The 12,758-nt window shown below is 47.1% G+C and overlaps 1 protein-coding gene across 1 annotated transcript in view; it reads left to right on the top strand.

Annotated features, from left to right (window-relative positions):
- The window catches only part of LOC146785792 (von Willebrand factor A domain-containing protein 5A-like), a 541,765-nt gene that overhangs the window by 425,941 nt on the left and 103,066 nt on the right, over positions 1-12,758 (top strand). Inside the window, exon 24 of the mRNA XM_085635057.1 lies at positions 815-862. Within this exon, the coding sequence (XP_085491183.1) occupies positions 815-862 (48 nt within the window). The remainder of the gene's footprint in view (positions 1-814; positions 863-12,758) is intronic.

The following is a 12,758-nucleotide window of genomic DNA, read 5'->3' as shown; positions in this document are numbered from 1 at the left end:
TGCTGGACGACACATAAAATGTAAGGTACACTGTGTCAGAAAAACCTGCGCCTTCTGTGGGTCTCCATTAAAGCGCTCGGGCGGGGCTAAGGGTATCACAGATGATAGGGAATGAATTACTTGAGTGGTAATTTTAGGTTGAGGAACAGATGCATCACTTGAAATTCCTTCCTGAGAGGCCGAATATTAAACTGGGTCCTGACACTAGACTACTCACCTTTACTACCAGATCTGCAGTCTATTTCTTAAGCTCTCTGTTTTCCTCCCTAACTAAGACTTATTATCTTTGAATACTTTCTAGAACTTCACCTAGATTTTTTAAATCTAGACCCTCCGCCATTCTGCTCAGGTGCTAAGTTTTCACGTGGGCACTTCACTCTGTCAGAGGCTGTGCAGTCACGAGGCACGGGAGCAGAATGTCGCAAGTTCCCAATGCCCCTCCGAGATTTCCAGCAATACGCAATTCTAGATACACAATGCTATGAAACCTCATGGGATGGGACAGAGAAGAGACAGACACTCTCGTCTGATTCTTCTTTCAGCTTCAGACGCCTGCCGCTCGTCTTCCTTCGGCAATTATTTGTTCGCTGTGGAGAAAAAATATACACTTAATCTTCTACTGCTTCCTATTTTCCCCCACTCCTCACCCTCTTGTTTAAAACCTACCCTGAAGTTGTGTGACCCAGGCTCCTCTTCTATCTGAGTGATACTTGACTGTTGAATGCTGCAACTAAACAATAATGTGTGTTAATGCCCCTTCTTACTAGCTTTTGGTTATCTTCAATATTAATGTCCTCTCTCTATTTAATTTCAGGTTTGTCACCTCAAGTTATCACTGCTTACGCTGTTAATGGATTCTCAGGTAAGTATTCTCTCTTGTTATTTCTTATTGTCTTTTCTTATTTACAATACTAATGACTAATGAACGTTTTTCCTCCTCTGGATTTTATTTCAAAGATTTTATTCCTTATCTTCCTTCCATATCATGTTAACTAATTATCACTGCCACTCGAAAATGTATCGTCTTATTTTGACCTTTCTGCTTGTGCTGACTCTTGTTCTTATTACTCGAAAATGAAACTATTCTCAAAGGCTGTGCATGCTCCTCTCTAACACTTGGCCATGCTGGTGCGCACGCTCCCTTCTTAACTCAGTTACGCTTCAGCGCATGACCAACTCCCAAAACACTGAACAGTCGTACTCCGGTATTTCAAACTGCCTTCACAGGCTCCGTTATTTTTGTGGAAACTTGTCAAGTCTTCATACGCAGACTTCACTGAAACGAAATATCGACGTCCGTCTCTCTCTCCCGGTACAGGTGAAGTGTGCCACAGCGCGGGATCAGCACCTGGACATTCCAGATTGCTGCCACGCAATAGAGTGCGAACTTGTGACCTTTGATGTCTCCCAATGGCCGCCATTTTTAGGAATGATTAACAATCGCCTTCTCAGCCCTCTTTGAACCATCGTTCTTTTTGTCCAAGTTTTGCGGGTAATTACGCCCACATATTGTCTCGTCCTCTGCGGGAGTTTAGCGATCCTGACAGTGATAACTTCAGTTTGGGAACAGATAGAGAAATACTTCTTCTGCTCATTTGAATTGTATTGTAAAATCCTCTTTAAAAGTCAGATTTTAATTTACTTTTTTAGAAATATCACTTTTAGAAAGTTGGCATTTTCCTTCCTCAAGCTAAATATGCCTTTCTGTCAGTGTTCAGTGTAATCTGACTGTTAATGGGTCTACTCTGGTGAAATGTGTATTCCTCCCAAACAGTTGACAAAATGCCATTGGGTGTGGGGAAGGAGGTTCTCCCCTGAGCAGGATGGCCTGAGAGTAGTACCCAGTCCTTTCTTGAGCTTCGAAGGGTAGTTTGAAGGCTGTACCCAGCCCCTTCCTGACTTCAGAAGATACCAACCTTGTCATTGGCAGATGCAGCTCACACCTGGGGCTGGCTGCCCTTTTTCTCACTAGACAGGCAGGGGCCAGGGGAAAGGGAAACACCTACCAGAATCAGTTTCAGGGTTCGATCAAAGGGTGCCCCCACCCACAGGCTGGAACTGGGTATAAAAGTAGCACCCACAGAACCTGAAATCAGAACACTCCTGGGCCTGAGAAGATTCAGAAGAAGGACTGCCCTACTGTCTTAAGAAGGAAGGCTGGACCTGCTTACCTTGAACTCCACTTACAGTTAGATTACTCCAAAAACAATTTATCAATGAATCAAACATTATTATAGAAATACAGAGATGAGAACAACACGGGTGTAGCTATTCTAAAACTTAATTTTATATTGATAGAAGATCATTAGTTGTAAAGGGTACAAAATTCAGAAATCAACACAATGTAGCCAGAAGTAAGACAATACATAGGGTTAAATAATCTTCATAGTTACAATTGTGAACACCTTTTCACAAAGTATTTATAGGCAATCTGAAGAGTTTATACAATGCCAAAATTGCCTGTAGTACAATAAAATAAGGAAGAGGTGTAAAAGTCGGCGTTTCCGTCTAATGTTGCCTTTGTCCGTTAGACCATCCTCAGGACTTTGCTTTTGTTGATAAAAAAAGACCCTTTGTGCTAGGAAAAGTCAGTGATTGGGAAAACGAATCCATAAATTGACTTTCTAGTCAAGCAAAACAAATGGCTGTCACTGCTTTGCTTAAAGACCCCAGTCAATGTGTGTGCTGTCAGCCAGAAAGGGAACACAAATTCTGTTTGCTAAACGAAAAGTGGCTCCAGGTTCAAACGCTCGCTGAGTAGTCGACGTGTGAGACTGGGGTGAAAGTCCGGTGAAAGGGTTCTCCTGCAATAATAGTTTTATGCTGCTACACTTTAATTTTCTGCAACGTACATACAAGACTCCCGCTCAGCTTCATAGAATAGATTGTTCTAGGGAAGTGAAACTTGCGCATTGCCGGGAGGTGAATGCCACCTTTCCGCATCTTACTCACAAGAAGAGAAAACCTGGCTACCACTTTGTTAGCTGCTGTTTATTTAAGCAGACTCAAAGCCTAGACTAAACAGTTCATAGGCTAAATATGATATATTCACATAATTTATATTTTTCAATACTGTGTACAAACATTCTAATCATGTCTGAATAAAATACACAAACAATTGGCGTGATAAATTAAACAACGAATATAAGAAAGAAATCAAAGCAACAATTACTATTACAGACAACATGCAAATGTTGAACGATACACAAAATTACACCAGCATTGCAGTTTATATAAAGCAGTCCCTAAAACCCTACGTCTTGGCTCTAGTTAGGGGACTGCTGCCACAAGGGTAACATGCTTCTCTGTGGGGCCAATTGTTATGAATGAAACCTCCTCAGAAAACTAAGGCAATTTTTTGAAGATGAATGACCCTTTGTGGACAAGAGGAAATTCCGACGCGTTTCCAATCCCGTTAGTGAATCACAGGATTTTCATCAGGGCTGGGCCACGGTGTAACCTGTTGGGTAAAGTCAGTGAAAAACTGGTTACCTAAAATAAAAGATCCCTTTCTCGTGTTTCTCTAGTGATCATACATGTTTGAATTATTGATGTACCTCTAGCTGACACGTCTTGAAATTCGATTTACGGTTTTCCAACATGGAGGGAGCTGAAGATTTGTGCAATTATATGTTTGTTCCACTTTTCCTGTGTTCGGTGGAAAGTGATTTAAAAGCGTGTCTGTACTTTTCGTCTACACGCCGTTTTAGGGAGCCTTCAAGCGTGTTGGTGCATGAGGTACGATTGCCACATTTGTGGTGGTCTTCCACAGATCTTAAGTTCCATAATGATCTTAAGTCGGTCTTTGCTTTAGAAGATCTCAAGTCTGCACGTATGATCCTCTGTCCAATGCTCTTGTTCTTTTTCATTGCAAACAATGGTCTTTCCATCGGGCATTCCAAATTGGTGAGAAGATGCCAATTGTTCAAAATCACCTTGCGGAATTTGTTGGTGTGTGGGCCATATGTCGACAGCAAACCAGTTTATCCAAATGTTTCTTAGTTTTTTTAACTAGTAATGCCTCTCGTGGTGTATACCATGCTCGCTTTGTTGCATGTTTGAGCATTTTCCTGGGATAACCTCTTGTTTTTAGTTGTTCGCACAAGACTTCTGCTTGTATTTCGAAGTCCTCTTTCCTAGCACAATTCCGCCTTATTCTAAGCAATTGGCTGTAAGGCAAATTGTCTTTAAGGCTTCGAGGGTGGAAGCATTGGTAGTGGAGAATTGTATTTTTATCTGTAGGTTTGCGGTGTAATGTGGTGGTTAACTTCTGGTCTTGTGCAAATACCTCAACATCTAAAAACGTTAAGCGCATCTTGCTCTTTGACATGCTGAACTTTATGTTGGCATGTCTCATGTTGAGCCACTCAAAGAACATGGATTATTGATCGTCCGTGCCTTCCCACATGCACCAAACATCATCGATGTAACGGTACGATGATTGAATATTTTGACTGTATGGATTATTATTGAAAATGAACCGGTCCTCTAACAGGGCCATGAAGAGGACCGCCATCGCTGGGGCATAAGGACCCCCCATGGTGGTCCCCTTGACCTGCATGAAGAACGTGTCCACAAATTTAAAGTAATTTTTCTTTAGAGCTATTTGAGCCAAATCCAGTATGAATTCAGTTGGAACTCTTTGTGGTTTGGGCCGTGTTTCAAGAAAAAGTCCCATTGCTTCGAGTCCTTCATCTTGAGGGATCTGAGTATATGATGAATTAACATCCAATGAGACCATCCATTGATGGTTAAAGTCGAATGGATGACCTTCAATGTTGTTAATAAAGTCGGTGGTATCTTTGAGGTATGATGGAACGTGGTCCATAAATGGTTTCAGGAAGATGTCCACATATTTGGCTATCGGCTCCAGTACCGAGTCACATCCTGATACAATTGGTCTCCCGGGTGGTTGTTGGAGGCTCTTATGTATTTTCGGAAGAAATTAAATTACTGGAATTCGTGGATTGGTTTTACTCAAGAATTCAAATTCTTTCTGCCCCAAGATTCCTTGCTCCAATCCCCATTTGAGCTTGATGTTTATTTCACTCTCTATTTGATTTGTGGGGTCTTCCTAGTTGTCTGTACCAATTTGTGTTGTATATTTGGCTGTTAGCCTCTGGAGATATTTATCCTTGGACCACATGACAAGGGCTCCCCCTTTATCAGCGGGCTTTACCACGATTGACACATCATTCTGTAAATCTCTTAACGCTGCTTGTTGTTGCCTTGTGATGTTACTTTTAAAGAATGACTTGCTCCTTTCCAATTGTGTAATAGATTATAGAAGTGCTTGTTCATAAGCTAGTATTTCTTTTGGAATGCAGTATGATGGTGGTATGAAGTTCGATTTGTTCATTAGTCCAGATGGTTCAGGAATTTTGACACTCTCCTTATTGTGGAAAAATGCTTTGAGTCTAATTTTTTGGCAAAATTCCAATGCTTCTATTTTCAGGTTGACAAAATCTGTTGTTGTAGTTAGTTCGAAGTTTACTCCAAGTTCTAGAACGGACTCTTTATGTTTCGACAATTGTTTAGATGACAAGTTGACAACAGTTGTTTCATTTAAGTTTTGTAAAAATTTCTCAGAGTTCTCATTTCCCATGGCAGTGGTTGGGGTTTGAATCTTACGCGATTCCTCTGCTCGCCCTTTTCTAAAAAATAATTTTGTTTTTTTGATGTTCCTTCTCGTGGGTCTGAATTTCCTGACGAGTCTGATGAAGAAGTTTCAGAGAAAGAGAGCAATCTATTCTTGGACCTGGCATGGCAGTATGCTGAGGTACATGGATTCTAAAGGAAGATGATCCCAAGAGTGGTGGGCACCGTGGGTGAGGTTGTCCCCTGCAAACCAGGAGCATGCCTGCTGGGGATGGTGAAGAGGCCCAGGAGATGCAAGACATCCTACAAATTTCTTGGCCAGATGCAAAGTGGCTCTAGGCTGGATAGAATCCGGGAAGGCAAGTGAGGACCTCTGGGTCCGTGATGTGTTAGAATGGGGGACTGCAGAAGAGCATCACACACATCTGATCCATACTGATGTGAGGGCACCGGAGGAGGTGGCCGCCTGGAGGCAGCTGTTAGCTGACTTCAATACATATGGGGCTCCGGACTCTGACACTGACCAGACTGACCATGATGCATGCACACTGTGATTATTTGATGGGGTCACCTACTGGGGATTTCAGTGATGCATTGGTAGGGTCTGTAAGAAGGTGGCTCTGTATATACTGCACCAAAGTAAGGTACAGTGTGCACAGAGTCCAGCAGTCCCCAAAGGTTTGACAGAGGTTAAAGTTAGACATAACCTTACTCTCTAAAGTGGTAGCTTGGCCGAGCAGTAAGGCAGTATCAGAGGACAGTGTAAAGCATTGAGGTACACACTCCGTCTGCAAATGAATTCACACACTCAAGAACTGAACTCTAGGCCAATTGTTTTGTATAAAAAAATATACTGTTGCTTTATTTCTAGAACCAAGCAAGCCTGATACAGGTAAGCATAAAAATACTTTGCAGTAGTAAATTATTTGTATGAACACAGTTCAAAATTGCAATGTAACTTGTACTGGTTTTGGTTACAGTTTTAAGTAAGCAGTTTGAAGCACATTGCAGGTATAGTACATTCAATTGAATGGGCTTTTTAAGTAAAAATGCAATTAACGACTATTTAGATTACTTTGGCTAACACAGTGCTGGATCCTGGATTCAGAACCGGGACATTTCCTGAAAACAGTTAAGAAAATTGGGGGCATATGTATCATACTCCCGTTTAGCGAATCCCAATTTGCGATATTTTGCGATTAGCAAATTGAGATTCGCTAAACGGGATGTAAAAAATAAATTGCAAATATTTTGCGAGTTCTTAAAAATCGCAAAATATTCTCAGAAACCCCATTTGCGATTTCTTAATAGCGAAATTCGCAAATTAAGAAATCGCAAAAACGGGAATCTGCAATCCAGGTGCAGCCTGATGACATCACAACCAGGAAACTGGAGTGATTTCCTGCAACTGCTGACCTGAGCCACAGCCAGAGGCTGCTTGGGGAGTGAAAGGAGGCATCCAAGGAGAGTGCAACCAGCAATGGATTCCACCACAGAAAAGCAGAGCAAGGATGCAGAGAAAAGAAAAAGAAAACATAAGTTCTCTGAAAAGGAGCAGGAGGTCCTCATTGAGGAGATGGTGTGCAGCCATGAACTCCTTTTTGGCAAGAAGGCACTGCGTGTCCCAGAGGCCAGGAAGAGGAAAATATGGCTGGAAATACAGAACAAGGTGAATGCAGTGGGAGTCACCACACGTACCATTGAGGAGCTGTGCAAGCGGTGGTACGACATGCGCCAAAGGTCCAAGGAGAGGGTGGCAGCCAGACTGAAGGACGCTAATCAGACTGGAGGAGGACCATCCACTGCAGAGCAGCCAACCCCCCATGAGGAGCTCGTGGAGTCTACTCTCCTGCCAGCGAGCGTTGGTGGTGTGGCTGACATAGACAGCTCCGACCCTGCATCCAGCAGTCAAGGTAAGATGCATGCAAAATCAAGCTGCACTCCTCCCCATCCCATGCACACTTCCCCAAATGCGCATAGTCAACTCCCAAAATGTCATTCCAGCCCAGGTCTTACCGCACACCCAGCATTGCATCATGGGACTCGTAGTACTGTGTCTGACAGTGTGTCCATGAGACAAAGGAAATTAAATGCAACATGTGGGTTGGGGATAAGTGAATGATACAGAGTCAGAGGTTAGCCAAGAAAAACTGTTGGAACTTTATTGATTGCTACATGCAGACAATAACACAAACTCATGTAGTCCCCTTTACATCCACAGCACATTCCAGGGCCCAAGAAGACAGCGCAGAGGGTGAGGAGCCTGCACACCCAGCGGACTCCAGTGATGACACTGAGCAGCAGCCAAACCAGCGCAGGAAGCGCGCACATGTGCCCCCACTGCCTCCATTTGAGGACGATTTACCTGCCACAGGGGATGACACCGACAGGAGAGAGGGGAGTCAGGGTGTGTCACACATGCCCATCCATGAGACACAAAGGCCAAGGAGTACACCGCAGGACACATGCAGATCAAGGCCCAGGAGCAGCACTGCGACTGAAGCTGTGGGATCCGTGTTCGCAGGCCTGGAACAGGGCATGCTGCAGGAACAGCGCCTGCAAAGCAAAGCACTGCGGTCAATTAATCGGCAGCTATGCTGCATACACACGGAGCAGAAGAACATGGGGGAGGGCTTCGTGGCCATGGCAGGGGCAATCCATTAACTGTGTGACACTTTGAGGCAAAACCAAGCCGCAAATGACAGGGCTGGCTGACGTGCCAATGCACGCCTACACAATTACACCAAGACCGTGAACCGCCTCTGCACCACCACCAGCACCCTAACACGCAGAAGCGTCACTTTGCAGGTTGAGATGGCACACTGCTGCCAGGATATTGCCCGTGGACTTGCGCAGGTGACCACTGCTGTGGAGCAGCTGCAGACGGCCAATGCTGGTGGCAGCACACTAATGGCCTCTGCCGAGAGTAAGGACACCTCAAGCCGTAGCAGCATCACTCCCACCTTGCCAGAGGAAAGACGCCGCAGTGCCAGACAGGGCGCAGGGCACGGGAACCCCATGGGGGGCACTCAGCCTGGACGGCACCGTAGGAGGTGAACATGTGCGGTGCCACTCACTGCAACACGGGTGAATTAACCCTACAATGCTGTTTGCACAGTTACTTGTGCCTTACCTGCACTGTGTGCACAACATGTGCTGGGGACAGCTACTATTCCTTTCATGTGAAGTGTGAATAAACACTTCACACATCATCAAGCTTTGTTGTCTCGTTTCATCATTACTCACCTAGAAGTAGTTTTGTGTGATCTCTGTCCGTCTCTGTCGTCCAGCAGCTGCCCCAACTCCTGCTGCAGATCTGGCAGGGGGTGCAGGGCGCTTGTCATCCGATGTGTCTGTATCGGTCACATCAATTGTGGTGCCTTTCCTCATTGCCATGTTATGTAGCATTGCACAGCTTGCCACGATTTTACAGCAGGTCTCAGGGCTGTATTGCAGTGCGCCTCCACTTTTATGCAGGCACCTGAAGCGGCTCTTTAGGATTCCAAAGGTACGCTCAATGACGCAGCGTGTAGATCTGTGTGCCCTGTTGTAGCTCCTCTCACTTGCATTTGCAGGATCTAGATATGGGGTCAGGATGAAGTCGCGCACTGCATAGGCACTGTCACCTGCATGGAAAAAAACACAATAGGTAAGTCAATGTCCCCCCCCTCAAGTGATGTAGTGGATGTGTTGATGTGTGCCATGTATTTACCTAGCAGGTACCCCTCCCCAAACTCTCCAGCACTCAGACGTCTGTATATTCCACTGTGCCTGAAGATGAATGAGTCATGTGTACTGCCGGGGTATTTGGGTACGGTGTCTGTGATGAGATACTTTGCGTTGCACACAATCTGTATATTGAGGGAATGGTAGCATTTCCGATTCCTGTACATATATTCAGTTGCTGCTGGGGGTGTGTTGGCCACATGGGTCCCGTCGATGCAGCCAATGACATGGGGGAAACATGCAATCTGGTAGAAGTCCAGTTTTGTTTGCTGTAATGCCTGTTGGGTGGGGGGGAAGTAAATGTGATGTTTGAGCCTCTGTTGCATAGCATCTAGGAAGGCATGGAAGAAACGCGAAAGTGCACTCTGTGACACCCCACCAACCTCCGCTATTACCCGTTGAAAACTCCCTGACGCCAGGAGGTGCAGGGAGCACAGGACCTGCACATGTGTGGGAATTGTTTGTGTCCTGCGTGTAGGGTGCTCCAAATAGGGTTTCAGCTCCTCAATCAGGTCCATTATGGTCTGTGGGTGCAGTCTGTACTTGTCATAGATGTCCTCCTCAGTGTGCTGGAACAGAGTGATGCGCAGCCTGAATATACGTTCCTGTCTCCTTCTCCTCTGAGCAAGGGCCCGAATACGCAGCCTCCTGGCTATCACGAACATTGCTGCCATTGTGGGTGGGTCTGTTGCATTGTGGGGTGGTTTAAGTACCTTGCACCAGTTTACCACCTGCAAGCAATTGGTGTTAATAGCGATTTCTTAAATTGCGAATTTCGTGAAATCGCAATTTGTGATTTTTTCATACATGTGCTTGCGATTTCTAAGTTTGCGATTTCTTTTTAGCGATTTTCGCTAAGCTAAGAAATCGCAAACTAAGTATTCGCAAGGAAAATCGCAGTTTTCAGGTTTCGCAGCCTAAGAAATCGCTAATTTAGCGATTTCTTATTTTTCTGTGTGGAAGTGTGTCATACATCTGTAATTGCGAAAAATTAGTCGCAAACGCTGTTTTTTGCGATTCGCAGCGTTTGCGACTGATTTTTCCTTTCATACATATGCCCCTTGGTTTTTGTTAGATGTACGATTTGTAAGGAATAATATTGTATTTCAAATGTTGACAGAAACTTTTTCAGTTAAAATCACCAATGTTATCCTATGGAAGGAAATTCAAGTTGCAGGTAAAGTACTTTCTCTTTACTTTTGTAATCCAGTTCTGGACTCCTAGATTCAGCACTGGGACATCTATTTAAAACAGGTAAGTAATTACGTTTTTGTAGTTTGTACGATTTTTAAATAATATTTGTAATTTGCAAAACTCGACACTTAGAAGATATTTCACAGAAAAATAGTCAATGGTTTCCTATGGAGGGAAATTCACTTAGCAGGTAAGTTAGGTTATCAATACTTTTTCTTACTCAGTGCTGGATCCTGGATTCACTGGGGCATTTCCTGAAAACAGTTGAAAGAATGCGTTTTTGTTATTCAGCTGATTTTTAAGGAATATTTGCAGTTTTCAAAAGTCGACACAGAGAAACTTTTTGAGAGAAAAAGTGTCAATGTTATCCTATGAGGAAAAATGAGTTATCGGTCTCGAGGTAAGTAATCGGTCTTTGGAGTTAGTGTTCTGGGGTTAGACTCAGGGGTCTCCCAGGGTCAGTGATGCACTGCTTTTGCACCCTCAGCAGCACTCGGGCGGCCGGGTGCAGAGTTTTTGAGGCCCAATGTTATCCTACGGAGGATAGGGGGACACCGGTTGGTGGCTGCTGGCAAGCAGACCACGGGGTTGTGGGAGCAAAGCTCCTAGGGTTAAGCTCAGGGCAAGTTGGGGACCAGGTTAGCACAAAAGGTGCACCCTCGGGGGCGTGGCTTGGGCAAGATGGCCGACCGGACCTAATCCGAGTCGGCTCCCGTGCCACCCTGATCTTACCCCGGTTGTAGAGTTGTTCCAGGGACCCAGGGCGGACCTTCTTGCTGCCGACTGCCCCAGCTAGCGGCTGGGCACACACCGCCATGGACCAGACTGGCTCTCGGGTCCTCTGAGGTGCCCGCCGTCCGACGGACGCGGCTGGTTCCCGCAAGATGGCCGCCCCCAAGGCCATGAACGCGCTGCACGCATGCTGCGGACGAGCCGGCGGAGATCGGAGCACGGTGGGCCGCCCTGCTCCCCACTGGGTGCGTCCGCTGTAGTCCGGGTGCGGATTGGAGTGTCGAGGACCGATCATCTGCACACCAGGGGCTTCTATTCCATAACGGACAACGACGCAGCAGAGAGCTTCATCATGACGACCCCCGATGCAGCGGCTGAGATGGCGGCCCGCCAGAGCACTGGCGGCGGGCTGTGAAGCGGGGTCCTCGATTGACTCCGTGTGGGCGACGCGGAGGCAGCTGGAGAGCGGTGCCGCCTTCGGATCACATTCTGAACCCTTGCCCGGCGAGCTGGCTGGAAGAGACGCCCCGGACCATCGGGTGAGTGCGGCGTCCGCCCCTGCCGACCAAGAGAGACACCATCTGGGCATACTTGGACCCCCCGCGCTTCGGGCCTTCCGCCGGGATGCGGGTGGGGCCCCGCAGGCGGGGGCGCACGCTTCCCGAAGTGGGAGTGAGAGAGTGGCCCTGGCTCAGCGGTGGGGGCAGTGGAGGTGCCATCCTTGCGAGACGCCCGGGAGGTTCCCGGGGTCCGTGCGATTGTGGCCGCGACTTTGGCGAGGGGGCCCAGTGGCGGCTGCCGCGCAGCCACGGAGTAACCTGGAGGCTGGGGTTCGGCTGGGGGCCCATCGATGAACGCCCCATTCCCTGCAGTGCAAACATTATCGTCACGGCGCCCGCCTGGAGAGCCCGGTGCGCCGCCACGGGATAGTTGGGCTTCCGCCAGGGGACACCCCGTTTCATTGGAAGAGTGCAGTGACCAGCCGGGGGGGGCCCTATGCCTGCCAAGAAGGGACAAGCCAAACGAAATGCAACGTGACCGCCTTCTTCGGCCCAGCGGATAGGGGACTTTCCGGGGCGCCGGCCGACTCATCGGGGGCAATGGCGCTGACCAAGGAGGACCTCCTGGCCTCTCTGAAAGCCTTCAAGGCCGAACTACGGGAGGAGATCGGCCGGGATGTGCAGCGCTCCATCGACCAGCTGCGCTCCGACATCCAAGACAAACTGTCCGGCCTCCGGCAAGATGTTGATGCAGTGGGCACACGGGTGATGGATCTAGAGGCCCGACACCAGGACTTGGGCGGCAGGTCTGCAGACCACTCGAGACAGATCCAGGCCCTCCAGGAGCAATTAACACAGATGCAGCTCAAGGCAGAGGACCTGGAAAACCGTGCCCGACGCGATAACATCCGCGTGCGCCACCTGGAGGAACGGGCAGAGGGCCCAGATCTCGAGGCGTTCCTGGAAGGCCTTTTCGCGGAGGTGGTGAAGCCACAAACTCTTAAAATC

The sequence above is a fragment of the Triturus cristatus genome, chromosome 11, assembly GCF_964204655.1.
Source record: "Triturus cristatus chromosome 11, aTriCri1.1, whole genome shotgun sequence".
Taxonomy (NCBI): domain Eukaryota; kingdom Metazoa; phylum Chordata; class Amphibia; order Caudata; family Salamandridae; genus Triturus; species Triturus cristatus.
Note: the sequence above shows the minus strand (reverse complement) of the source record. Positions and strands in the feature narration are given on the sequence as shown.